Source organism: Falco cherrug, chromosome 10, assembly GCF_023634085.1.
Source record: "Falco cherrug isolate bFalChe1 chromosome 10, bFalChe1.pri, whole genome shotgun sequence".
NCBI lineage: Eukaryota > Metazoa > Chordata > Aves > Falconiformes > Falconidae > Falco > Falco cherrug.
In genome coordinates this window covers 28,149,544-28,175,892 of record NC_073706.1, presented here as the reverse complement: position 1 = coordinate 28,175,892, position 26,349 = coordinate 28,149,544, and the positions used below count along the sequence as shown (strand labels likewise).

The following is a 26,349-nucleotide window of genomic DNA, read 5'->3' as shown; positions in this document are numbered from 1 at the left end:
CTTCACTACATCCAGCCAAAAAGTAGAAGCAGTTCAGGTCTGCTGCTGAAAATATCAACATGTTTGGCACAGCATGCACACACATGTGCATGAGGCCATAAACTTCATTAGTGTAGGTCAGCTCCTCGGGTACAACTGTATCCAGATGACTGTTTAATTTTCTACTCTCATTCTTCAATTGCAAACTTTATTTAAGACAAAACCAATACCAGTGTGACAGCAAAATTTGTGTCTTTGGCAGGCTTCCCTCTACTGTCCAGCAAGAAACCAGGGCTACACTGGAAGGACAGCTCAGCCAGCTGTCAAACTGGTCCTGGGGAGGATCACTCCCAAACACAGGTATGAAGGAAAATTGTGCAGAGCAAAACAAGTGTAGCTACTGTTGGGGCATGTCTGCTCTCAGCAGGCTGTCTGAGCATCCTCTGCTCTTTCAAATAGTTTTGGTCTTCGCAGTAACCGCTGAAGTTGGAGTTATGCCTGTGATGTACGCAGGGAAGAGACTTTGATGTTCTGATATAAACATCCCCAAAACATGCAGCTAAGTCCCATGTGCTATGGGACTCCGACCTTGATCACATTGAGAATTAGGCACTAATCTGTTGCATCAGTCAGCATGTAGGCACCACCACTCTGCCCTGCCCTTGCTGAAATATCCTTTGTGTTACACTTTCTGTCCAAAGGGGTGGGAATCCCCCAAAACCTCTGCCCCCTGCTGCTTCCAAGCTGGCTGTTGGTCTGCCCACATGCTCCTAGGGCTAGGTAGAAACATGAGGCATGTTGGGCAAGGACATGTACAAGCAGTGGCAGGGTGAAAGGGTATCACATTTGAGTGGTTTAAGTGCCACTTGATCGTTGTGTATCGCTGGACAAAAGGCAAGTGCCAGCACTGACCTTGGAGAGCAAATGTGGGAGCTGAGGTAAGAGCTCACATAGGAAATCTGGCAAAGAGGTGGGGGGATTTCAGGCTGTTACAGCCTTTAAATGTAGGTGTGCCCCTGTCTAATGTTTACCCCTTGCATCCAGTGGGCAGAAGACTACTTTTCTTAATTTGCAGCAGGCCCTTGGCTCCACACCTCCCACAGCTCAGCAGCATCTTCAGCTTCCTTCAGGACCTAGGATTTCCACTGTATTTTCTGCTTTTTTCTAATTAGTATATCTTTTTTAAGGCTGAGGAAGGGTGAGCCTGCCATAAGTGCAGCGCTGAAGCAGGAGTCGTGACCAATCATCCCGAGCAAAGGGCAGCACATCCCCTGGACTCAGAGCTGGGCGGAACAGGAACCAGTCCATGGCCTCCATGTCCTAGCCTGTTGTCCTCACCCTTGGGTTAAACGTGATTAAAACTCCTTGACCTCAGGGTCTGTGTTAGAAAAAAAATCAAGTCTCCCATGTCCATGGTGGTAGTTGAAATCCGGTCCAGGACAATAGGGCCAGGAAGGCAATGTCCCAGGGGAGCGAAGCTGCACAATGCTGCCTGGCCACACTGTGCATGAGGAGAGGTGATTTTGTGCAGCTCCACTCTATAAGCAGTGCTTACTGACCTTTTTCTTACTCTAAAGAGAGAGGATTAAGAGGGCATGTGTTTGTTTATTTGTTTATTGGTTTTTCTCATGTTTTTCTATCTGAGATCCTGGCCAATATTTATTTTGGTCATCAAATGCAACTGTGGAACAGGGAATAATTATTATTGCCTTACTCCTGATGCTTCTGGGGAATGAGAAGTCAGTCAGATTAATGGCTTCACCTGTGTGAATTTGGGAATCTGGCACATAAGTGGAAACAGGAATTGAATATTCACACCATCCATTATCCTGCAGCATTGAGGATAAAACGCCTCCCTCTTAAGAAGGAAAATACACTAGTTTTAGCCTACTGGCTAGATAATGTAGACATTTATCCTTGTTACTATCTACAGCAGAAGATTTTGGTGGCTAGAGTAAGGAATTTAAATCTTCACCAAAGGAAAAATAATCATAGGAGAGAACTAATTGAATTGTTTAAAAGTACCATCTTGGCATTTACAGTCTTTTCTGGGTCACATCATTCAATCCTAAGTGTGCTATGTAAGCATGTAGTATTATAAAAGCAGTTAGAGAGGGTGGATGATAGTCTCTTGTGCTTGCTGGAAACTCTAAGGTAGTGCAACTGGAACACATGCAGGAGAACAAAGCAGATCTGCTCTTGTTTATTCTCCTTTAGATAGGACTGTTTCTTTCAAAGGAAAATATTAAAGGCAGTTCATAAAGATATGACAGATTCTTAGCATGAATAGCATTATTTTTAGACTATTAACATTTCAAGTAGTATTAGATCTCCACTCCTAGAGAAATACTAACTCTTTAGGGAGAAATGCTTTTCTTCTTATTGCATTATCATCTATACGTGTGTATGTATATGTATATAAATTAAATATTATGTTTATTAGTATTAAATTAAGATTAAAATTGATTAAAACATTATATGAAGTGAAAGATATACTAAACTGTGTTTTTCTACCGCTAAAATAATCTTTTTTTTCATGCACTTCACAGTTGGCTTCTTACAAGAAACCACCAGAAGTTACAAGAGGACATTTCAAACCCTACAGCCCAGTATTTCAAAGAAAAGAAAAAGCCAGAGAGATGCCCGAAGACATCTGTCTCTATGTGCCCCATTGTCCTTCTCAGAGCAGCACCAGAGGTTCTCCATGGACCCCTCCTGGGAATGGGACACTGGCTACTGATCTTTCTGAGCCTGAAGATATGGATAGTGACATTAAGACATACAGAGTCCAGGGCTGGAAGGAAAAAACCCAGAAATATACCTCTGAACCAGAAGATTTTAATAGGAAGACAAAAGCGCTGTCATCTCTGGGTTTGAAAGAGAAAGATGGCAAAAATACAAGGCACCCAGAAGAAAAGCTTGAGCAAGAATTAAAGGAGGCCAAAAAGAGGCTAGTGCTTTGTACTCAACAGCGACCCTCGTCGTGTGATTCAAAAAGGAAAGACTTGGGCAGAACCAGTCCAGGCTGTCCAAACAAAGGAGCGCTGCGGACTTCAGAGGAAAAGGATGCTGACTGGAGAAAAGACGTGTTCAAACAATCTGGTTGTCCTGTGCCTCACTTATTTGCAGATGATGCTCCACCAGCTTTGCCAGTTGATACTAAAGATGTTCTGAGGAGTCCAGATGCAGTTGCCAGGGAGCACGCAGCGGGCCGGCCCAAATCACCACTGAGGCTCATAGCCAATGCTATCAAAAGGTCCATTTTGGAGCCTCTAACCATGTCTCCAGAAGGACTAAAGCAGGACTTAGACAGCAAAGTCAAAGCCTCTTCAGAACAAGCTTTCTTCAGCTTCCCCAGTGCTCCTGGCTATTCCCTAAGCCAAATGAACAGTAACAACAATAGAGCAAGTAACACTCAGCCACAGGAGCTTAAAGTAGGGGAGTGGGCAGGACAATATTTAGGAAATGGGAGCTGTTTCTCAAATTCATCTAATTTTTCTGTCGGCTCTGAAAAGAAATTGCTAAGGGATTACAGTGAGGAGGTATCCTTCCCAGTCTACAGTCCTCACACCAGGCCTTCCCAGAGAACCAGTATACCTCAGACATCGTCTTGCACTAGGATGGAGGATGTCCCAGGACTCCTAGAAAAGTTTACCTTCAAAGAGACTCCTCCAGGGGCTCCTATGGATGACGTGATTATATGTAATGAAAAGTACTTCCTTCTTTCATCTCCAGAGCCCAAGAACACCTCCAAGGACAATCTGGATGACTCTGAACAGAAGGGTAGTATAGGGTCACTCTTCGATAGACTGAGAGGTAAAGTTCATGACAGAGAAGGGGGCTCCCTTGTGTCATCCCTGCCTTTCATGAAGAACCATTCTCCAGAAGACAGGCTATGTTATCCTTCCACAGGTGAGGACCTGAGTGGAATTATTATTCTTGTTATTATTGTTATGTAATAGCACTTAAAATTTAAAAGACCTGTGTGTGATCATGCAAACACATATCTGTTGTATGTTTACTTTATAGCTACTTTCTACATAGGAAGACTTAATACGTATTCTGCTTAAGGTTTAGGAGTTGCTTCTGGTTTAGGGGAGCAGAGCAGATCTGCAAGCAGCGCGCAGCACACTGGACCCAAGTTTGCTGCTTACTGCTGTTCAGATGTGTTTGGGTCAGGAAAATATACTCACCAAGGTGGAAGAAGCAGTGAGGCAGAGTGGGATGGTGTGCAGAGCAGCTGCTGCTGTGACACTGAGTGTATTACGGAAGGGATAGTACAGCAGGCAAGCTTGAGGATGAGCACTGAAAACTCCAGTGCAGCATAGAGCACGTTTGCTACCCTTTCCATAAGGAGCTCAGAGACTGAAGCAATATGGTTGCGGTAGCAAGCTTTGCTTTGTGTATGTGCTTTCTCAGCAGGTGTCTCTTCAGCTCTGTCTGCTGTTGCAGTGACTGAACTGTAGACATACTTTTGGGAGCTTTGCGGTGTCATTAATATCCCCTTGTTCTTTTATTTGAAAGGAGATAGGACCTTCTTGACCTACTCTGACCTACTTGTGAGTCTATTTGGGCAGTGATTAAAAGGCATCAATTTTCATGTTTGCTTGCTGGCAAGAACAAGGTTAGTATTAAAACTGCAGACGAGCCTAAGAAATATTGATGTCAGACAAAGAGCAATCTGAGTAATCTGAGCATAGGCTCAGAAAGAATTAAGTGTAGCACAGTTTCAGGCATGAAATATGAGGTATGAGAGCTGCAACCACCTGTCTTTCACCGTGATCCATCTTTCCACTAGCCCACTGCAGAAAGTCACAGTTATTTAACTACATAATCTACTGAATTTTATTGACATACCTGTTTGTTTCTTACTCTATTAAATTGCAATCCAAACTGTAACCTCAAAATTGCTGCATTAGAATAACAATATGTATGTTAAAATACCAAGTCACAGAAATGTTCCCAGTGAGCTGCCAGATCCTTTTTGCATCCTTCCTGCTTCAGAATTACTGCATTCTGTGAGGAAGATACACAGTAGGTGTAAGAGCCTTGATCTGAAGCTCATTAAAATCCACAGAATAACTCCTGCCCTCATTCCTGAATTTTTTGGTTGGATTCTTGGAGCATCCTTTATCTAACAACTTGCAAAACAAGGCATCCCCATCGAGGCAGAGGATGCGAAGGACTGCACTGAAACCACAGGGAGTTGCTAGAGTTTACACTTGTCATGCTGTGGTCTTAAATGGGAGGCTTTTTCTGAGTCTTTACTTAGTCATGACCCATCAACTAAGCCAAGCTGACTTGCTCTTAACTAAATATATTACAATAATTGGTATGTTGTGTTCCTACTAAAATGGGAAAAGTTTTTGTTAGGTTTGAATAATGCTATACTTTATTTGTATTTTAAATATTTGGGGGAAAAAACCCATGCTGGTTTAATATGTGTTGCATTCCTCTGCTGTGCAAGCCAAAAGAGGAATTATTAAATTATTATAATTATTGAATATAGGCATTGCGAAGTCTGTTCAGAAGCAAAAAAATGCAGCTTTGATCTAGCTATTTGCCCAGTAATCTGCTGTCTTCAGTGTTTCAACATTGCAGCTTCCTGAACTTTTCCAAACATTCATATTTGAGTAAATCAAGCTGGTAAAGAGCCAAGTCCTGCCTGGCTTTCTGAAATGGCATTTCTGTCTCATGTTGGCATTCGTCTGAGGCCCAGGCTTGGCAAACTCCAGTCATGAACTGATGACAAGCTTTAGCCCACATTACATGTCATTATTTTTCTTTCTTGAAATTTATCATGAATCTCGAAAAATTTCTTTTCTAAAAAAAAAAAAATGAAAATACTCCCAGGATCTTGCAGAAACTAGTTTAATGAGGCTTTTTCTCCTACTCCTGTTGGCTTGCTGCAGTAGGGGTTTTCTATCCTATTTGAGGCCAGACAGACTTGTTCTCTGCAAGTATGGTTGATCTTACATTATGCTGATGTTTTCTCCCTCGATGGGCTGTTGGCATGTGGAGCCAAATAATGAGCTGGGTGGTAAAAGTCCGTGGGCTTGAGATGAGACTGGGCAAGTTCATTGAAGAGAAATCCACTGAGGAGTAACCAAATGCTTAGAAACCACTTCCTATTTAGAAAGCTCCTGAACTGAAAAATGCTTGGAGGCTGCGTGAGTGTTAAGGGAAGGAATCACATATGACTGCCCGGTACCTATAGCATTCCTTTTAGACATCCATTGCTGGAGACAGGCTGGAAGGACCTTCAGCCTCACCCTACACATATACTTCTACGTTATGTTGCTCGTCTTTCTGCAAATACACGTCAAGATGTCTTTCCTATGCTGATGACTTCTGCATTTCAGACCCAGATGTCTGTCCAAACTAAAACTATATTCTGTCCTTTTGTTGTTTCCTGCCGAGTGTTCAGCCACTAGCTGAAGCTCAGCATAGGGAAGCAGAGATCTTAATTGCTCAGCAGCAGATTGATTGCCTGTTGGTCAAACTTACACCTGCAGTTATACCTTCCATACAGGTCATTCCAGCTTCTGAAATGCAGACCTGGTCTAAAGGCTTTCTGGCTAACGCTTTCTTTCTGTTTCATATGAGCTGTTCCTCAGAGACACTTGGAAATCTGGGGTTGTGCAGAGATCTGGCTGCACAGACTACCTGTGTGGGACCTAGACAAATTTTACTGAAGTAATAGGGGTTCGTGTACTGTTTTCAGTGAGAGATTGGTTTTAAAAAATCCCAAACTCCTGTCTAAGTTTTCTTGTAAAATATACAAATGTCCCCAAATAGCCACACTGGTGTTTTTAAGTGCAGATCCAGATTTTTTATTGACTACACGAATATCTTTGTCCTTTAATTCCTCCTTTGTGTTCCAACCTGCAATTAAAGAAACCTAAAAAACTTGATCAATAAAACTGATTGATCACGTGGTTAACTGTTCTCTCCTAACCCTACTTGCCCTTTTGAAATTTAGAAAAATGCCAAAGCACCATGTTAGTTATAGATACTAAAAATCATTAATACCACAGAAAAACAACAGTAAGAAGAGAGCTAAGCCAGGCTGTTTGAGAGAGCTGCAGTCAGCAGTGTTTGTAATGAGACTCAGTAGTGGATCCAGGGGTTAGGTTACTCTTGACTTACAGACCTTCTACAGACCAGTCCGTAAATGTGGTTGGGTATTGGCAGATGTTTGTGGCTCTGGGTTTGCTTCTTGTACAATGAAGATTGTACAATGTACCCTGACAGAGTAGGGGTCATGTGAAAAACATTCCTAGAATCACCCCTTAGATGAGAGTCGTTATAACTCAAGTTTGTGACTGGCTTTACATGGCTCCCTTCATTAAGCAGGACAACCAGCTCAGCTGATGAGAAAAGTAGATATGTTATGAACTCACTTTGCTCGTTTTGTGCACTTTTTAGATTGAAAAGAGATTGTTTTAAATATTTCAGGTTCATATGTGTTCCCACTGCTGCACCTTTGTACCACTGAAAGTCTGTGTTTGTGATGTTCTTGTCAGCTAGGACACTTATCTCAGTGATTACATGTTTTAGAAGGGGAACTGAGGCACTATAAGATTAAATTACATACCTAAAAGCACATGAGAAATCTATGGAGAAGCAGAGAGGTGAAGCCAAAGAGCCAAGCCCACTCTTGATTTCTTCCGTCCTTTCATTTAATCTCCTACTTCATGCCAAGTCCCATCTGATTTGGGACATCAGTGTCCTAGGAGATATGTGTAGCTTTGCCTCTTTCTTTTGTAAAACACTGAAATACTTAAAGTGGTCATGATTAACTCCGATGACTTTATAAAACCACACAATCTTGGACACTTAGAGAGGAAGCCAACAGATTAACATAACATTATGTTATAAAACCAGTTCCTGCTCCAAGGCTTTCCGTGTATTTAGACTGCAGTCATTACCGTGGCACAAAAACACCCCAGGAAAGGGAGGTGAGCTGTGACATGCGGAGTGACAGTAGCGGTGGTTTGGTGGGTTTTTTTCCCCTATAGATCTCCAGGATAACCAGCAGTGTTCCCACATGAAACAGAAGGTATTACCTTCTTAATCTCTTCATGTGACATCTCCCTCTTTGTGCAGAGGACCTCAAGTTTCCTAGGAAAGCCAGTCCGTTAGATTTACATGATAAGAGGGGTTCTCAAAAGTGCTGGACTTCGGTCATTTGATCCCTCTGAGTACAGTGAGGGTTTTACCACTGATGACATTCAATGGCAGCATGCTTAGGCCGAAGCAAAGTGTCTTTGAGACTCACCTTTGGATTACCAGGCTGTAACACACTGTCATAGGAAGGAGTTTTAATTTTATGGATGCCATTTTTCTTATCTCTTATGACATACACATACATGGATACCAAGTACCAATATCAAGAATTGGAGGTTTCCTCCAGCTTTGCACTTTGAAGTGTGTTGTGTGACACTGTCAGATTCAATAACAATTAATAAAAATAGTAATTAATACTCAGTTTCATGTGATTTGACAGCTGTAAATCAGGTAAGCTGGAAAGGTTTCTTGACCAAACTCCTAGTAGCCACTGTGAGGTGGAAATCAAGATTAGATTAATAAAGATTTCAGAAATATTTGTTCCTTTCCCCTTTATAATTAAGAACTAAAACTATGGCTGACCGTTCCTCATGATCCAAAGTCATGTTAGCTGGGGAGAAAAAGCTCTAGTGTAACAGGTTAATTTGGAAGATAGGGAGACACTAGAGTACTTAAGAAATAAAAAATAAATAACTCCAATTTTGAAGGAATTAGATGGCCAGAAAGAGAAAGGCCAAGTCCAAAAAATTTGAGTTAATATTTGGAAAAAACATACGTTTTTGAGATCTTTTCTGTAGCTATTGAGCATTAAGGCTTGATATATTTGGAGTAGACAAATTATTATTATCCAACTTTACTATTGTAGTTCTGAGTTTCAGATTTAAATGATCCAGTAAGTGTAGAAGTCCCCAAGTTGAACATTTTTAGGTGTGAACTTCTTGTCCAGATCCTCACACCTGGCAGCTAAATTCTGTCTGTTTCATTCCCTTTGGAGATGGGAAAGATTAATGCTCAGTCATCTGTAGTAGAACATACAGATGCTGTAATACAGAAGTGTGGTTTGGTTTGGTTTTTCATGTGTTGTTGTTGTTGTTGTTCACCACCACCACCACCCCACCACCCCCCCAAAAAAAAAAAAAAAGAATAAACTTGTGGTATATTCTTTCTCTAGCTCTGCATAAAGAAAGTTCATTCCATGAGGTAATTTCTTACTGTGCTTGTTATAGTTGTTTTGAAGTTGAAATTTGCATCTGGGGTACATTTTAGAGCATATTTCTAGTCTCTCCCACAAGGAAATAGCCAAAGAAAAATAGCTGAGCAGAGCACTGAGTGGCTGCCCTTCTAGTGTTGAAAGAAGTGCACTGTCCCACTGCTTCTGTATCCCTGAAATGTGGCAGGACCACCCATCTGGAAGCCAAAGCCCTGTATTCTCATCCCAGTTCTGTCATTCTTTGCTGTGTGTTTCTGGGCACCTCCTTGGAGCAGCCCATGCTTTGATTATCCACATTATATTAGCAGAGAGCCTCAGTGCTGTGAAACTTATATGCAATAAATGTGACAAGAGACCTTAATTGTCAATGCAAACGGGTAGATCCATCAGCTGCCTCATCACTGAGTGGCTTCACATAGTCCTTCATCCTGTAGGATTCTCAGGTGGAGATGATAAAGGATGTTGCTGATTGCAGTCAGGTGGCTGTCATCTCACAGAGGTTTAGGTACTGCATCCCTTGAAAAGCTCAGCTCTTTTGGAGCAATCTAAAAATGGCTTTTCTCTGCAGAGCAAGGTGCAAATACCCGACTCTCCATAGCAGATAGGCACTGGGAGGACTGTGGCTGTTATGAATCTATTCCATGTGCAGACATTGCCTTCCTTATGCTCATGAGATGGCCCTTGGAAGTCATTGACCCTCTCTCTGTCCCAGAAGGGCAAAGAGCTCCCAAGTCACACCCTTGAGGAGGAGGAAGGTGCCCATGTCTTATAGCAGGCTGCTTTTTCTGTAGACCTTGTAATGCTTTTTAAATTATTGATATCACTCAAAGCGGAGGACGGGGGAAGCAGTCACTTATTCCCACAGCTGAGAGAAGAAAGGGAGTGTGTAATTGCTTGTGTTTCCAGCCCTGGTGGGCTGTAAAGCTTGCCCTTTGAATATTACAGAATTTCATTTCGCTAGTGGTCTGAGTGCAGGGTAGTTACTGCAAACTTTTGGTTGCACAGGGAGAAGCAAGGTAGGTGAATTTACGTCTCCAAAGTAGTAGTGGTGGATAGCTCCCCATGCCTGCCTTCATCATGTGCACTGGGAAGGGCTTTATGGCTGATAGCTCCCCACCGCTGGGAGCAGAGGTGGGGGGGTGCAGCTGGATTTGCGCTCCTGTCTGCAGAGCGTGGGGCAGTGTGTGGCACCAGTGTCACCCCAACAATAATGAGTCATCGGAGAATCCCCGGCAGGTCAGTGAGCAGGAGCTGTGTCCCTCCTCCAAGTGCCATGAGGTGAGGCGGAGAGGTGTGGGGTGGCAGCCTGGGCAATTCCGGAGCAGTGGAATCACCTGGCAGGCTGGAGACCCACCTGGAGGGCTGTTGCACCTCCCGGCTTTCCCTCAAAGGCATCTGCTGCCCAAGGACTTGTCCTGCAAAAAAGGATGGCAGGACCCAGATCTGCTCCAGTGGACCCTCTGAGCTTACAGCTTCATCGAACACTAGGACTGGGTGCTTCTATAATGGAGATTGCTCAGGAAAATCAGGATTTGTGCCTCAGATTACTTGGATTTGCTTTTATTGCTTTATCATCCAGGACAAACAGGTTTCATGGATCCTGATTTTAAATTAGGGCTTGAGACAGATGCCCTACTTCAGGACTGTGATCCAGGACGAGGCAAAGAAGAAACATTTACACTGGGAGAATGGGAAGTTATTTCAGTCTGAATACAACTTGCACATAGAGAGCCAACTGTTACCTTGCAGATACAATGAAAAATGGCACTGTTAGCTTTAAATAATGTACATTTCCAAGATGTTGCCCAGCTGTTAATCATTAACCCTGTAGCAGGTTGAAGCATAGTGACAGATGTTCCAAAAGCGGTTTTATTTTCTGAAATAAAGAGAACGAAGCTATGAATTAGACAAATTAAGAAGAAATTCAAATATTTACACCCAGTTGAAATGAGATGCTGGAAAAACAGGCATGATAAAATTGCTACAATTAAATGTAATTTAATTTATAATTCTGAAAGCATGCTTCTTCCAAAGGCAGCCTTTGAGGTTTCCTTATGGAGTGCATTGTTGTGATGTATGGATTTTCCTGACTTATTATGGCATTTTAATCAACGGTTCAATGATGTGATAATATTCCTAAAGCAGGAAAATAAGTGACGTTTGTTTAGACATAATTAATGAAATATTTATGTTGCATGCGGCTGTGTGATAAAGCCTTGTTCTCTTAGTCCATTTGCTTCTGATTACATTTGTGATTTTTTTATATGACCAGACATTCTGACGCCAACTATTTTACACTGAGCAGATGTCATGTAGTAAAAATGGGTGCCAGATGCTACAAGCCACATAAGGGTAATTTGTTTAAGAGCTGGCTCAGACTTTTTGCATTCAATTACACTGTATAGTGAGCCTTATACAATCATTTGGGTGATATGGCTAACTTCAGATATACATTTTAATGAATCTTGAGTGTGTTCAGAACAGCATGCTACATGCAGGGTGCTCAAGGAATTAATTTATTTGTTTGTAATACCTGAAAAAAATCAAATAGCATTAATTAAATTTTTGATCCCTGTCAACACTGTTATCAGCCGAATTTCCAAATTGTGCTAGGTACTGCTGGTTAGAACTCAGGGCAGGTGCAAAGTGTCTAAGTTGAAGAACAATATTTTTTTGCTTCACTGACTCTTCTGTTCCTGTGTTTTAGGATGCGAACACCTACCTGTCAGAAAACAAGCTACCGAGTATTCTAGTTCTTCCTCTGATGATGAATTTGAATCCAAGCCGTCATTTACACACAAGGTAATCTTGACTTGGGAACAGACAGATATTTCCTCAGTTGGACTGTATTTAAGATTCATATATGATTTTGATCTAAAACACATGGCAGTTTTTCTAAGTGGGGATTGGAACGTTTTATCAGTGGAGAGGTTATGTGTCAAGGAGAGAAAATACATTAAAATTCTGTAAGGCAGATGAACATAAAAATTTCTTTTTCCTCATTGGAACTTTAATTCACCCGGGTTACACCAGCATTGACAGAGGAGGTCTTGATTTGACAAACAGACATGTTTCACTGAAACCACTTTGAAGCTGCATTTTTAAGTGGCCTTAATATGTAGCCCAACTAGCAAACTGTCGAAAAAATTAAACCAAGCAGATGCAGATTTCCCTTGGGGAAATACAACTTCATTTGAGAAGCGCTACAGGCAGGTTGCGTGGAAAATGCTGGTTTTATCCTAATCAGCACAACTGCGTGTGCCATGAAGTCACACCCAGACCCCGTACACTGAAAGGACCAGCTGCACACCGGGGTCTTTGAGCCCTAACTCAGTTCCTGTGGCTAGCAGAAACGATGGGCTTAAAGCACCAATGAACTCTTAATACCCGGCTCTGATGTGAAGAAACAGAGCTTTTATTGCCTGAATAGCTCATCAGAAATGTGTTTACCTCTTTCCTGTGCAGAATATCAGTAAGTGGAATTAATAGTATGAGGTGGCCTTTTGATTTGTTGCTTTGCGGGGAGCAGGGGGAAAGAAAGCAAAGCAAGAGGCTGCCCAGTATGCTGAAAAAAGAGCCAAGCTGAAAGCTAAGTATCCAGTTGCACAGCTCCAGAAGAACTGAAGTGCCGTGAGGCGGAACTGCAGCAACATGTGGCGGCACGTCCCGCCAGTGGCTGTCCGTCAGGATGCACTGAGATGTCAGAATTCATCTTTCCTGTTACAGGAAAGACAATCTGTAGTAAGATAATATTATGGTGAATTAAATAAAGTTTAAACAAAATAGAGAAAAGAAGGGAGACATGGGAGAAAACTGGATAGGAGCAACTCCCAACACTTCAGGCAGCTGCAGGGACAGGCAGGGCCAGGCAGCGGGGAAGGCAGCGCTGCCAGGGCAGCTGACAGAAACGGGGTGAACGAACAGCTGTCGCATGCAGGTGTTAACAGTGATTCAGTTTTGATGCACATTCCCCACTCAGCTTGTTTCTCTCAGCTACTTCCTAGTACCTCTTTTCGTGCCAGTTCTGAGTGCTATTTCGCCAGTACCACCGCTGGTCTCTGGTAAAACTTGGTGGGAAAAATTTTGGTGGCTTTCTGCCTTGTTAGTTTTTCAGTTGTCTGGTCTACAGCGCTCATATATTCTGTCCCCTCCAAAATGGGAAAACCACAGCCTCAAAGCACTTCCAGATAGCTTGTGTCAAGGGCAAGATGGAGCAGGCAGAGGCGATCCCCTCGGCCAGCCCAGCAACATGTGCTATCCAGCAGTGAGAGGTGCCCCAGGGAAAGGAACCCCCCCTCTGTAATGCAGCAGAGAAATGGCATCGGGGAAGGTTTCGCAGGGCTTCAGGTAGTGTCCTGTGGTGGCTGTTTCTTTTGGATACACCCCTCTTGCCATGTTCAAAGCAATCCAAAGTAAATTTTGCTACTTAGCAGCTACAGCAACAGATATGGGTTGAGTTTCCTTAAACTAGAGCTTCCCCCTACCTGTGCCTGGCTTCTTCCCTGGCCATGATGGTGTCTGCAGAAGCCATGTATAGTGGTATGTTGTATATAGTCAGCTTTGTGATTTGGACATTTTTTTATTGACAGGCACAGTTCACACTGACTTAGGGTTGCAATAGGTGCATGTAATGATTTAAAGTTAATGTATGCAAGTGCATGAAAATATTCCTACGAGAATATTTTCATTTCAGTTAGGTTGTCCCAAGCACCCTGCAGTAGGTCACCTTGCTTTGAGCAGGGCAGTTGGGTTAGACAATCTTCAGAGGTCTCTCCCAACATCAATGGTTCTGTGATTCTGGGGAAGGTTTGAGGAAACACATAATGACGTACTTATGCTTTGATTACCATTTTTCTCCCTCTTTTTTGAAGGCAAAAAGGGCTCTCAGAAGGAGAAGGAAGCTGGAGAAGGAGACAAAGCAATTGATTAAACAAGAGGAGCTGAAGAGGCTTCACAAAGCACAGGTGAAAACGTAGCTCACATGTCCTATTTGTCTCCCAAGAGTGACTAGTGAGGATAGGGAGTACCTGATGTGGGCTCTGCACCCACCCTCACTCCTCACGGTGGCTCGCTGCCTTCTGTGTTGAAATCTCCCCCAGCCATCAGGAGCAGGAAGATGTATGTGGTGGGGCCTTGCATCTCTGTATGTGACAAATCCACGTGTGCCCCAGAGGGTCATCATAATTTTGTAATTGTGTGTGAAGAACAAGAGGGAAGAGTGACTGGCAGTGAGGGCAGAATACACTGGAAAGGGAAAGAGAAAGAAAGGGGAAATAAAATCAGCCCCTGAGAATGTAAGAAACTCGGCTATTACCTCTACGTACTACAGGAGGGGATGAAAATACAGTGATGGTTTTTGTTCTCTCTCTGCCATAACAATGGAAAAGAACCGTATTCTTTCTTAATGATGCAAAGTCATTTCACTTTATGTATAAACAGGCCCTGCTTTTCAGAAAATGATACTATAATACTTACCCACATAAAAAAGTGCATAGATACTTAGTGGAATTATTGAATTGCTTAGGCACCTAATACTCTCAATGAATTTGCAGATCCCACCCCTCCAAGACCTTTTCAAGCTGTTTCTCTAACCACTGAGGCCACCTATTGTCTCTGAATGTTGAAGCTATGTTTGTAGCTTTTGTATCATTACAATTTTGTAGGCAGTCCAACGTCAACTGGAAGAATTGGAGGAAAGACAAAGAGCTCTGGAGATATTTGGTGTCAAACTGGAGAGAGAACTAAGAGGAGAATCAGGTAAATGAAGCAGTGTTTGTTTGGTGATGGTTTCTTTAAGCTTTTTCCAAGCAGAGGGGTTTTAATGATTGTCACAGAAATAGAGTTTAGTGTGAAATCTGAAATGAAAACAACTGGAAGGACAAAAATAATTGCTAAGTCTTTTCCTCAAATTCTGTTAGCCAAAGCACCTTCATGTTGAATGCTATGAATTTTCTGTTGGTTATCATAGATTTGGAATTACTTGCCTTGCTGTTGAACCTGAATCTACACTTTTTCCACCCATTTTTTTTAAAATCTCACCCTCACCTTAATTTAATCATATGGAGGGAACCAGTGAGGTATCTGGGAGCTGTATCTCAGTTACCAAGCCAGCAGCAGCCTGTGCCTAGTAACAGAGTCCTTAATGACTTCTCCCGGAGTGTGAAATGCCATTAATACGATTAGAGCCGGTGGCCATGCTATAGCAACAGCAGCATGCAGGCACACAGACCCGAACCACACAGCTTTTCCCCCAGTGGGTAGGAGATAACAGGGACATTGTCTTGGCCCCAGTCGGAGACAAGGTTTTCCCTTGCCTGAACTGACAGTCCCAAGCACCCAGGACTGTGGTGTCCTACCACCACGACCACCACGCGTGGGGTGAAGCTGGGGAGATCTCCTGCAGAGGAACAGAACATCAGTGGGCTCCCGCAAGGCCAAAAATGGGGATGTGAATGTGAGCCGTGTGTGTAAGGGACTTCGGAGGGGACTGCAGTTCCATGCTGGAAGGACTCTGGGGAGCTGACAGCCTGGCTGCAAACATGTCTGTCTTTACCTCTGGTTTAGAAAGCTGAAGCTCGTGCTTTCATGACAGGCAGTTGCATAACACTGAAAACCTAGATATATTTTGGCACCTGCTCTTGATGTTGTCTTAGTTAGGCAACCCAGCACAATCTCTGCATGCTGGCTTTTTTAACGCCATATTTCTTAGCAGTTACTGCCCCTATCCTAACACTGAACTAATTGGTTCAGCAAGAGAGCATTTGCCCAGCCTTTTATATTTATTAGCTAATTTCCTATAATTGATAGTGCCAACCCACTTGAAATGTTAATTAAAAGGCTAGCGTCTTTTTTTCTTAAACAAAAACATAACCTTTTATCAAATGGCACACACCTTTACCACCTGTGAGAAAGTCTGCTGGAGGGACTTTGAGGATTTGGAGTGTTAGCTTTTTTCCTTCACTGCTGAGTTGTGTAAGGGTGGTGTTTTTTTGGAAACCTCAAAAATACAGAGAGACAAGAGGCTTCTAGCTCTTGGGATAGACACTGAATGCCAGGATAAATGGCCTAGAGCTGCCTCTTGTTTTTGCTGTTTTGACAATCACATTTCCTAAAGAAGGCTGTCTGCCAAGAGATTGATGCTTCTCATTCTTTTCCCATCCTTAGTAATTGGATTGCCCTCATTAAGGTGAAAGTACTATTTTTTTTCTCCCTGTTTATTGTTTGTGTGTAGGTGGCCAGTTACAAATAGGGCAGATATTGAAACGTAGGATGTTACTGTCTCTCAGCAACTCTTCGGGTGCGAAAGCATGAAGCCATAAGTTTCCCAAACAAAATGTGGGTGCTTTGTTACTTGTAATAACACACGTGTAATGATGCAGGAATTGGTGAGTTTAATATTGTGTTCAACCTTCTTAAAAATAATGAGCATTATTGTTTAATGAATGACCGGTGTTTATTATGTTAAGTTGTATTTAAGCAGGTCTGTGCTTATGCAATTCAAGTGATTTAATAGGTATTATTAAGGTAATTAGAAACCAATCACAGTTCAGCAATAATATTGAGCTGCAAAGGTTGTGAATAACCAAATTTAGAGACAGGCCTGCAAACACTAGTCTTCAGTGACATTTATGCAACTCTCCTTTAATAATTCTGTAAGCCTGGGATGAATGGCCCCTTTGTTAGAGGGAGTTATTCATTACCTCCTCAACTGAATTAGAAGAGAACATGCGTGGGTGCGAAACAACTGCCATGAAGACTGATGAGCAAAATGAGGCTTTGATGATCTTCTAATTGTAGTGACAACAATTCATGAATTAAAAAAAAAAAAAAAAGAGAGAAATAGTATCAGTCCTACGAATAATTTTTCATGCCCGTTATTCCCTTTATTCTGGTTCAAAATACCAAATAATAAATCACTGAGGTACCATCGCTTTGTTTTCTACTGACATTTGTGGAGGCTTATGGAGATCTTCTGCCTACAAGAAAATACAGAAATAAAAATCTCAGAACATGTTTTCCACTGAAATTAGCATAAGTGATCAGTTGACTAAACACATCATGAAGAATGATGGTAAAAAAGAAAAATGCATGTAGAGAGAATGTTAAGAAATTGCTTTAGAAGGTGAACAAATATCTGTGCAGGATGCAGCTAGGTTTTGATTTCATAAGGAGCATATCCAGGGTTTCTCAGAACTTTCAGCACAATCAAAAGAAATCAGTTGAAAATCTGTAGAAATAAGGAATATGAGGTTTTGTTGTTCCTAAAAAGGTACAAGCGGGCCAAGACTCCTTTACCATGTGACTGCTGTATGGAAGGACAACATAGCATCATTCTGGAGAACAGAAGGTTGAGGTTTTGAGAACAGTGTTCAGTAAATACTCCTCTGTAGCCTGTCATTCCCTCAAAAGCGATGAAAATAGAAATAGCTGCAATGTAATTGGAAGAATATCTGACTTTCAAACAGGACCTAGCTTCAAGGAGACTTGGGTAAACCAGGAGGAAAGTTTTGCTTTAGCAAGGCTGTAAGAAAAAGCCAGCATGGCTCACAAAACAGACTCACAAATTCTTTTTGCATTATGCAGTACAGATCCCTTGTACTGCGTTATGCGAAAGACTTCATTGGCTTGTTCTGCTCTTGGAAGCCATCAAGCACTCCATCAGACTTAAATAACTGTTAACATTATTTGTAACAAACATCTGAAAAGCTCAGGGGAAAAAATGCCCCTGGGGACACTTGGAGGGTGTTCTGCAGGATGGAGAAGGAGGAAAAACATATTTTGTTTCAGCTTGCACTGAGGATTTTGGTGAAACGAGTGGCATTTTTGCAAAGTGTGTTACTGTTTGCTTACCTCAACCTATGATACACAGTCTTTTATTGGAGATACAGAGATTTTAAAATGTAAAGAGGAAATGTTAAAAAATATTTTTACTTAATCAAGAAAACAGCAAAGAGGGAATAGTAACCTTCTGTTTGTGTGCAGGACATACACATACCTGCAATTGCAATGTTTTTACTGATGGTAAGATAGATCAGATTGTGATGATAACTTCTGATGGTGGCATATGAAGACCTAAGGCTCTGAATACTACGGCTGCATGGCTGCATTGGTCTGTGAGAAGCCACTGTCGGCACGTCCCAGCGAGAACTGCTCCACCAGTTGCTTGGAGAAGATATTTTTTTATCACTGCTTGCTGATCTGGAAGGTCTCACAGGAACACATCCATTACTGTTAAGTTTTAACAGAACTGGGCAGAAACCAGACCAAGATTGCTCTGCCCTCTCCTGCTGCTTTATCTTCCCGTTTCATGGTAACTTCAAATTTGGGTCACATTCTGATGAGAAGTCACAGAACCGCACCCAAGCCAGCATGAGGCCTGTCCTCGGTGTGAGGGCCCATGTAATTCCTCTGATGCTGGCAGGATGTGACCCGGGCTTTCTGGGATGGCAGTGCTTGGTGAAGGCATGAAAATGGGCTGGTGATCCCAAACACTCAACAATTTCCCTCCTGCTCAGGAATATTGTTGAAGGGCTGCATTGGGCGAGATCATTACTATCCAAAGGAGATGGGCTTGCTGTTCTTGAGTCAAATCCTGGCTTTGACGTTAAAGTGAGGGACAGCTGAAGCAATTACAGGCAAGATGGTAATTTCTGGGGCCAAGAACAAAGCACATTTCAAGACAACAACAGAAAGGCATATGAAACACTGCCGAACTCTCCAGGACTCTGGCTATCTCCACTTGGTAACCTATTTTAATGATACCCTTGTAATTGCCATCTCTCAATCTTGGACCTGAGACCTTTGGTCTTAAATTTCAGCACTCTGTCATCTGAAGTAAAGGTTCAGTCCTCTTAAAGTAGGAGGAATCACATAAGTCTACACCCACAGAAACAGCCAGGCTGATCTATGAGGATTTTATGCTGGTTATCCAGCAGTGTGATGGAAGGATTGAGGAGGAAAGCGCTGTGTTCCCCTGCCTGCTTGGCAGCACCTCCTTTTGCTTTGCCCCAGGTCAGGCTGTCCCTGCCTCCAAGACGCAGCAGCAGCGTGGTGGGGTGTGCAACTCCCACGTGCTGAGGCAGGAGCATGGTCAGACTGTTGGTTTTATGCTTCTGAAGGGGTCAGCATGTCACCTAAATTGTTGCCTCAGCCTGGAGCAGTGCAAGATACTTGCTTCCTAGAGGTGATTGCTGTTTTGTGGCAGCAGACGGTGAATGGGAAGAGCAGACATGGGAGATGTGTTTGTAGTGCTGTTGCTGCTGCTGTAATTCTGCATCAAAGAGTGGTGGGGTGGTTTGGTTTTGTGAAGAAAATGGAAAATGTGACATGATGAGCATCTTAAAGGACAGCAAGGAAAATAAATACAAATGTGCTCTGACTTGCTGCTTGAAAACACCTACAGGTTCTTCATTGCCAAAGATTTTTGTACAAACGGCATTTTAAGAGCAGTAAAGGCCCTCACCTGGTGAAAGAGAAATCCATCCTCCTCTTCAGCAAGGCCAAGCCAAGCTGCGAGCTCTTTGGTAGAGAGACCATCTCGTGTTTGGTGTCTGTATAGTGCCTACCAGCAATGCCCTGGCCCAAAGTGTTACGAAACCACCCAGTAATAATAAGTTTGTCCTGTCTCACAGCCTTTCCCATCATTCAAAGCACATGTATGGAAATTTGTAGAGGATGCGTCTGATGCCCACTGGAAGCAGGGACTAAGCTGATACTTATTAAAAAAAGCAAGTCTGTGTCATTATTTGAAAGGAAAAACTTAACTGCCTAAACAAAATGTGTTTAAATCTGATGCATCTTTAGCTGCAATAAACTACAGCATTCAACCAAATGTAGCCAAGAATGTTATACCTGTTATAACCAGACATTACTGATGTAAGTTACATACATCAAAGGAATGTACATTTGAACTTACCTAGGCTTACGAATGAGGACTATTTAAAGTGAAGTGGCAAGAGCATTGGAAGGAAAGCTGGTAACGCACAGTTACATCTCCTATTTTAAACAGATTCAGGCACAAAGGATGAAACTCAGATGCTACATGAATGGTTTGAGCTGGTCCTGGAGAAGAATAAATTAATGCGTTATGAGTCTGAGCTCCTGATTATGTAAGTAAGAAACAAGCATTAGTACTAAAGATAGGGGAAAAGTGTACTCACAGTACAGCTAAACACTGTGCTGCTTGCTGCAGTTTGAGACTGTCGTGGAATAAACGTACTCAGAGTAGCTACAATCTGTTTTGAAGACAGATCTTTCAGTTGAGCCTTCCTGGTCATTCCCTCTCACAGCGGTTCAATTGTTTCAATCCCATATGATACTCTAAACCAGCAGAGCATATAGATGCTCTGCCTTTACGTATTGTGGGTCTAATGAACACTGGGGTGCCTTCTCCTGTAGAAGAAAAATAGTCTGACAAATCTATCTCTGTTCTTATTGGACATAGGAGAAAAGGTCTAGGAATTCACTACAGCGATGAAACAAGCAGATACACAAAGCAAATAAAAACTGCCTCAGATACCACTGTTTGTGGTTGATGGAAACAATATTGGCTTTAGCTCCCTCACCTCACCTCCTTGGAAACTCACTCAACAGATAGGCAGAGGTGACTCTCAGCTATTTTCTCCACTATTTCCGGGCAACGTGGGAAGGCGATGAGAGCTGCAGCAGTCATTACTCACCCCTGGATTTCACACCAGTGCAGGCTGCTTGTTGCCATTTATCATTTATCCCTATCACTCAGCCTTCCGTGCTGCGTGCAGAGCTGCAGCCCAGCCAGTAGCTCCAGCTGCACCCCAATTTCTTCCCGGCTGTGCTGATGCTGCCAGAAGCCAATACTTTTCTTTCCTCTTCGACTGTCATTGGGGGTTGTGGTGGCAATGCTTCCTGCTCACATTCTCCAAAGCAGAGTTAAAAAAGCAAAAGCAGGCTGCTTGTATCACTGCAGGACATAGACTGTTGTTGTCTGGATGTGTTCCTGTGTGTTAGTACCTGTGCCGCAGGACCCGTTCCTGTGCAGAGAGCCTGGCAGGGCCCTTTGTCTGTGGGAGCGTTCAGTCCTATCCAGAATTACATTGTGGGTGCCACCAACAAAGCACAGCTGCTTAAAGCCTGAAGCGTTGCTGTGTATAAGGGAGCTTAATCTGGTACGTATGCAAAAGGTGGTAGGGGTACTTCGCCGTTGGTGTGGCAAGGTAGGGACGGGCAAGCCTTTTAACCTTGACTGCCCATAAGGAGAAAATACTGGATAAAACGAACACAGAATCTCTTGGCTGAAATAATATTAACATATAAGTCTTTATTGAAAAAATCTCAGTCTTTACTGTACTTCTTATTGTACCTAGAGCGCAAGAGCTAGAACTGGAGGACCACCAAAGCAGGTTGGAACAAAAGCTGAGAGAGAAAATGGCCATTGATGGTAAGTCAAAGGGGAGAGTAAGCTCCAGCCCACAGTGACAGACCGTGCCTGTATGCATCGCTGTTTGCCTCAAAAAGGATGAGAGTGGCTGAGGCTCTGCCTCCTGTGCTCTTCTGCAAGCGCAGCTCAGCCAGCAAAATGCAGCCCGTGAGATCTTCTCATACGACTTCTGAAGACAGCTAAGCTAACCTACCTAGTTAACATGGAACTGGATCAGAAGCGCTTGCACATGTAGTCCCACTCACTGTGCTGTGCAGGCAGCAATGTCCAGCTAACATGCAGTGATGGGCAGCAACAGAAACCAATTTCTTCAGCCAACTGAACACAAAAGGGGTTATCTGCTTTTATGTTAACTGTATGCATTACTGGTTACTGCAGTGTTTTGGAACTGCTTTTAGGTACTTGGGTTTACAGTTTGGGCTTGTCCTTTCATTTGGTATTAGAAAAGAGAGCATGGGGAGGAGGAATGCAGGCAGAAGGAGGATTACATAGCACTGAGTCCCAAAATATTCTGTTGTATTCTAAGTATGTGGATCATAAGTGACAGCAGTTTTCAATAAATTTTCTGAAAAACACTTTCCATTTTCTTACAGATACTACATTTAATGATTGGGCTTTTAACTTTATAAACTAAATTTAATCTCCATCTTAAATGTTTTGTAAACTAGTAGTGCTCTTCCTACCCCTTTCAGTCTAAGTTTTGCTAAAAGATCTACTCTAGATATCAGGAGCATTAATGGCCAACCTTAAACATCCTAAGTGCAGGAGAAATTTTCCCTGAATTGTAACATGAAAAATATTAATTGCCATTGACTTCATTTGTCATGGACTATAATATTAATGCAAGCTGTACAACAATTAGAATGCAAAGTGTGACAACAGAGTGATTTGGATTTTAACTTCTTATTTTTTCATCTTTTAGACAGCCTTAAAGATGAGATGGATCTGAATGAGGAGAATGAAATTTTTACTGAGATGATGAAAGTGGTTGAAGAAAGGGACAAACTTGTGTCTACCTTAGAGGAGCAGAGAGTGAAAGAAAAGGCAGAAGACCAGCACTTTGAAAGCATTATATTATCTAGAGGCTATCAGCTGAGCAGGATTTAAACAGCAAATATACATGATTTCAGCAATATCCGGAATCATGGACATATGGTCTTCTGAAAAATGAAGGAACTCAAATATAAGATCAGTTTATTTGGGAAACATGTTGTTTTGTTATCAAAAGCTGTTAAGCAGTTCTTTTGCTCATACCGGAGTGAGCTGTTTCACTATCAGCTTAAAAAAGGGTCACCGGAATACAGGATGGGACTGAATTCACCTGTCTGGTGGGCATCAGAATCTGCGAAAGGGAAATCAGAGCTCTGCTGTTTTCTTGGAATTTTATTTTTATGCTGCGAAGAGAGTTTCTGAGAACCATGATGACATAATTTAATTTTTTTGAGATGACACTACTTTCCATCTCTTTGTCTGAATCTGTGTGTGGGTTTGTTAATATCGGGGCACAGCCAACCCATGGTGACCTATTTAAAGGTCAGAAAGCAAGCATCTTATATAAAAATAAGGCTAGTTTTTATTTGTGGTGAAGGAAGGGTCATTTGACTAATAACTACTTATAAGCACTTATTAAAACTGCTGTAAATGCAATGTCAGAAATTAATTTTCCATGTATTTGTAAGTTTTAGTGTGCCATGTGTTTTTGAGCAAGAAATTAAAGCAATATTAAATCCCTATATTTTGTAAAATTGTAAGGGATTATCAAAGAGGTGACTACCTTTAAAACTATTACATGCTAAAAAAAGCTTTTGTATGTCACAGATTAAGGTATTTAAAATATGCTAAATGATAATTTAAAAATAGTAATCCAGACCCAATTAATATTTATAGGGTAAGCTTTACAGTTGCTTGATAAAATACTTCACAAATATATTGTATTATAGGCTGTGATGTGCAGTGTAGCAGTTAAAGATCTCCCTGAGAATAATTCCTCAAAAGGATTGCAAAAAATCTTAAGTTTGTAATGTCAATGTTTGATAGAAAATATTGAGGGTTTATTTAAACTACGTTTATCTTGCTGCTTAAGAATATATGCATATTTTTTGTTTAAAGGAACTGTCTCCTATCCTTTTTTTACATGCATTTGTAGATACTGGCAAAGCAGAAGTGTAGAAATTCTCCTTATTATTCAGTGTAATTTAAGTACTTTCTTCAATCTGAGATAACTGCAATTTAAGATTAGTAGTATTCCCAACTGTATGTATGATGCACTAGATCTTCAAACTGGAAAAACAAGGAGAAACTGAAAGACTGTTTGTTTTGGGTTTTGTTTTTTTTTTTATATCCTTTTACCTCATGCTCTGAGAAAATTCTGTATTCTCATTATTTCATGAATGGTGCTAGTTTGCAGCAGTTGTTTATGGTACAGCAAAGCTAGAAGCATTCTTGTTACAAAAGCTTTAAATTAAAAACCCCTTTTTGTAAGTACCTGAAGGGTAACAGATGCACTGGATCCTGTCACAATAATTTATGAATTATCTTAAGGTTTTGCTGTATTGTAAGAAATTTAAAATACCCTTTCTAAAGATAAAAGCAAGATTCTACTACTACTGACCACAGGTAAACAATATAGCTCTATTGGTGCAAGGTTCTGTGATATTTATCTATTTATATTTATTTATTAGACTGTTTAAAAAGGATAAGAATGTCTGTTTAAATTTTACAGTTCGGATGCTATCTCTGATTTTCATTGATAAATGTGTATTTCTAACAGCTATGTATAGGTAAAGCTGTGCGTTGTAGAGTAGGTAGCTTTATTGGTTTGGTAAATAATTAGTAATAAAATACGAGTTAAGATTTATAAACAATGTTCTCAGTTACCATAACTTGAAGGGACACCCTTAAAACATAGCAAGATATAATTTGTCTTTCATCACAGTGGAAAGACAGCAGAATCCTTGAATGTGTTCCAGAATTACCATCAGATATTTTTACCTGCCATTCATAGGCTAAGCATACCTGATCTTCAGATTAAATATTTATTGAGATGGATTGTGGCAATTGGTTTTGAAATGAGCTCAGTTCCTTAAGATTGACACAAAGTAGGAGCAGGCAGGGCAGCAATAAATATTTTCATTTTCTCTGTTGAGATCTGCTGGTATTTCCAGTTTAGTGGAGAAAATTTCTGGATTTTATCAGAATCAGAAACCTCCTGTAATCCCATAGAACATCACTGTCAGGACCATCTATCACAGTTTTCTTTAGAAAATGGAGAGTCATAACGGTTTCAATGTCTTTTTTAGAAGTTTTAAAGCAAGCTTATTAGTGCTTTGCATAGAAGGGGAATTCAGCAGAAACCTTCAGTTAGATCAGTGAAAGATTTTTTTCACCTCACTTTTATGATCTAGAAAGGCCTGTTCACCTTAATGTTGCTGCTGTACAAAGAGGAAGGGCAGCCTCGGAGAAACAAGATGCCCCTAGTCCTGAGGCGGAGATCACTTTCCTCTGCCCAAGTCTGGCCTGCTCACCCCGGGGAGATGCACGTGCTGCAGTCAGGCCAGTTAAGGTTGCTCTGAATTTTACATAAGCCCTGAGATTTACAGCAGATACCTATTCAACTGTAAAACCAAATGCGAAAGGCTGTTTTCCTTTTAGCTTCAGAGATTTGAGTTCCTGGAAGTATTCGAGTCAACAGAAGCTGAGCACCATCAGCATTTTAGGGACCTCAAAAATATTCTTTGCTAAAAAGATACTTTTCTGGATGCCATGTGATTGTTAACACACGCTCCGCCCAAAGCTGTGGGTCTGCTCTTGGGTGGGAAAACCTGGCAGGCTACTGTTACCCTGGCTGATACTAAGTACCTCACAAGATTAGATCCAGAATTGATCGGCGCAAGTGACTTAGAAAAATAGTAAACTCTTACTTATGTCATTTAAAGCAGGTCTTCATGTATTATGACAGTAGAGGAGGGGAAAAACCCCCAGAAGCTGTGTGCACTGTTCACAGGTCAATTCAATGTGGTTGGCTTGTATTAGAAATGTATTTAAACATTGGTTTGGTTATGAGTCTTCCTGCTGCTCAATCTTTTCTGTAAATTGACTCACTAACTTATAATAATTTGTTCATTTTTAAGTCCTTGGTGCTGTCATTTTTGGGTATTATGTGATGTGCTGGAACGTATTGACTATGCCTAAATGGACTAGATATGAGCAATTTTCTATTTCAACAAATAAAATTATATCTCACTCCCTGAAGTCCCTGAATAATTTTCATAGCAATTTCTCTCCAACAATATCTGCAACGTAATAATGTGTGTCTAGGAAAGATCTATAATAAGAAATCATATCAGTTTCTTAATTCATATACTGGTAACTCAATCACACCGTCTTGCAGTTCACAGATTCATTTTATAGTTTAGGAATAATGACAACCTGAAGTTAGAGACTATTCAGCTCGGCTTTTAACACAAGAGGTTGCAGACTCCATGAGATCAACAACATCCTCACATTCCTACACAGGAATTCACCACCTGATTTCCTTAGGCATGGCATACAGATTGTAACAGCTCCTTGAACACTTGAAGGGTAAGTGTCACTGCATGGGCCACTAAGAACGGGTGATCAAAACCTTAACTGCCAATTTTCAAATTTTACCAACTTTACCTCTTTCAGGTGATCT

The 26,349-nt window shown here is 41.6% G+C and overlaps 1 protein-coding gene across 5 annotated transcripts in view; it reads left to right on the top strand.

Annotated features, from left to right (window-relative positions):
• MICAL2 (microtubule associated monooxygenase, calponin and LIM domain containing 2) overlaps window positions 1-25,936 on the top strand; it is a 133,039-nt gene extending 107,103 nt beyond the window's left edge. For 3 of the 5 annotated variants that reach the window (XM_055722136.1, XM_055722138.1, XM_055722137.1), the window contains exons 26-33: window positions 242-339; window positions 2,529-3,891; window positions 11,967-12,061; window positions 14,131-14,223; window positions 14,923-15,016; window positions 20,268-20,367; window positions 21,601-21,674; window positions 22,597-25,935. In XM_055722136.1, coding sequence (XP_055578111.1) covers window positions 242-339; window positions 2,529-3,891; window positions 11,967-12,061; window positions 14,131-14,223; window positions 14,923-15,016; window positions 20,268-20,367; window positions 21,601-21,674; window positions 22,597-22,781 — 2,102 coding nt within the window. In that variant the 3' untranslated portion in view covers window positions 22,782-25,935. Of the gene's footprint in view, window positions 1-241; window positions 340-2,528; window positions 3,892-11,966; window positions 12,062-14,130; window positions 14,224-14,922; window positions 15,017-20,267; window positions 20,368-21,600; window positions 21,675-22,596 lie in introns of all 5 variants that reach the window. The other 2 variants (XM_055722141.1, XM_055722139.1) reach the window with 2 other exon arrangements.
• The last annotated feature ends 413 nt before the right edge of the window (window positions 25,937-26,349 follow it).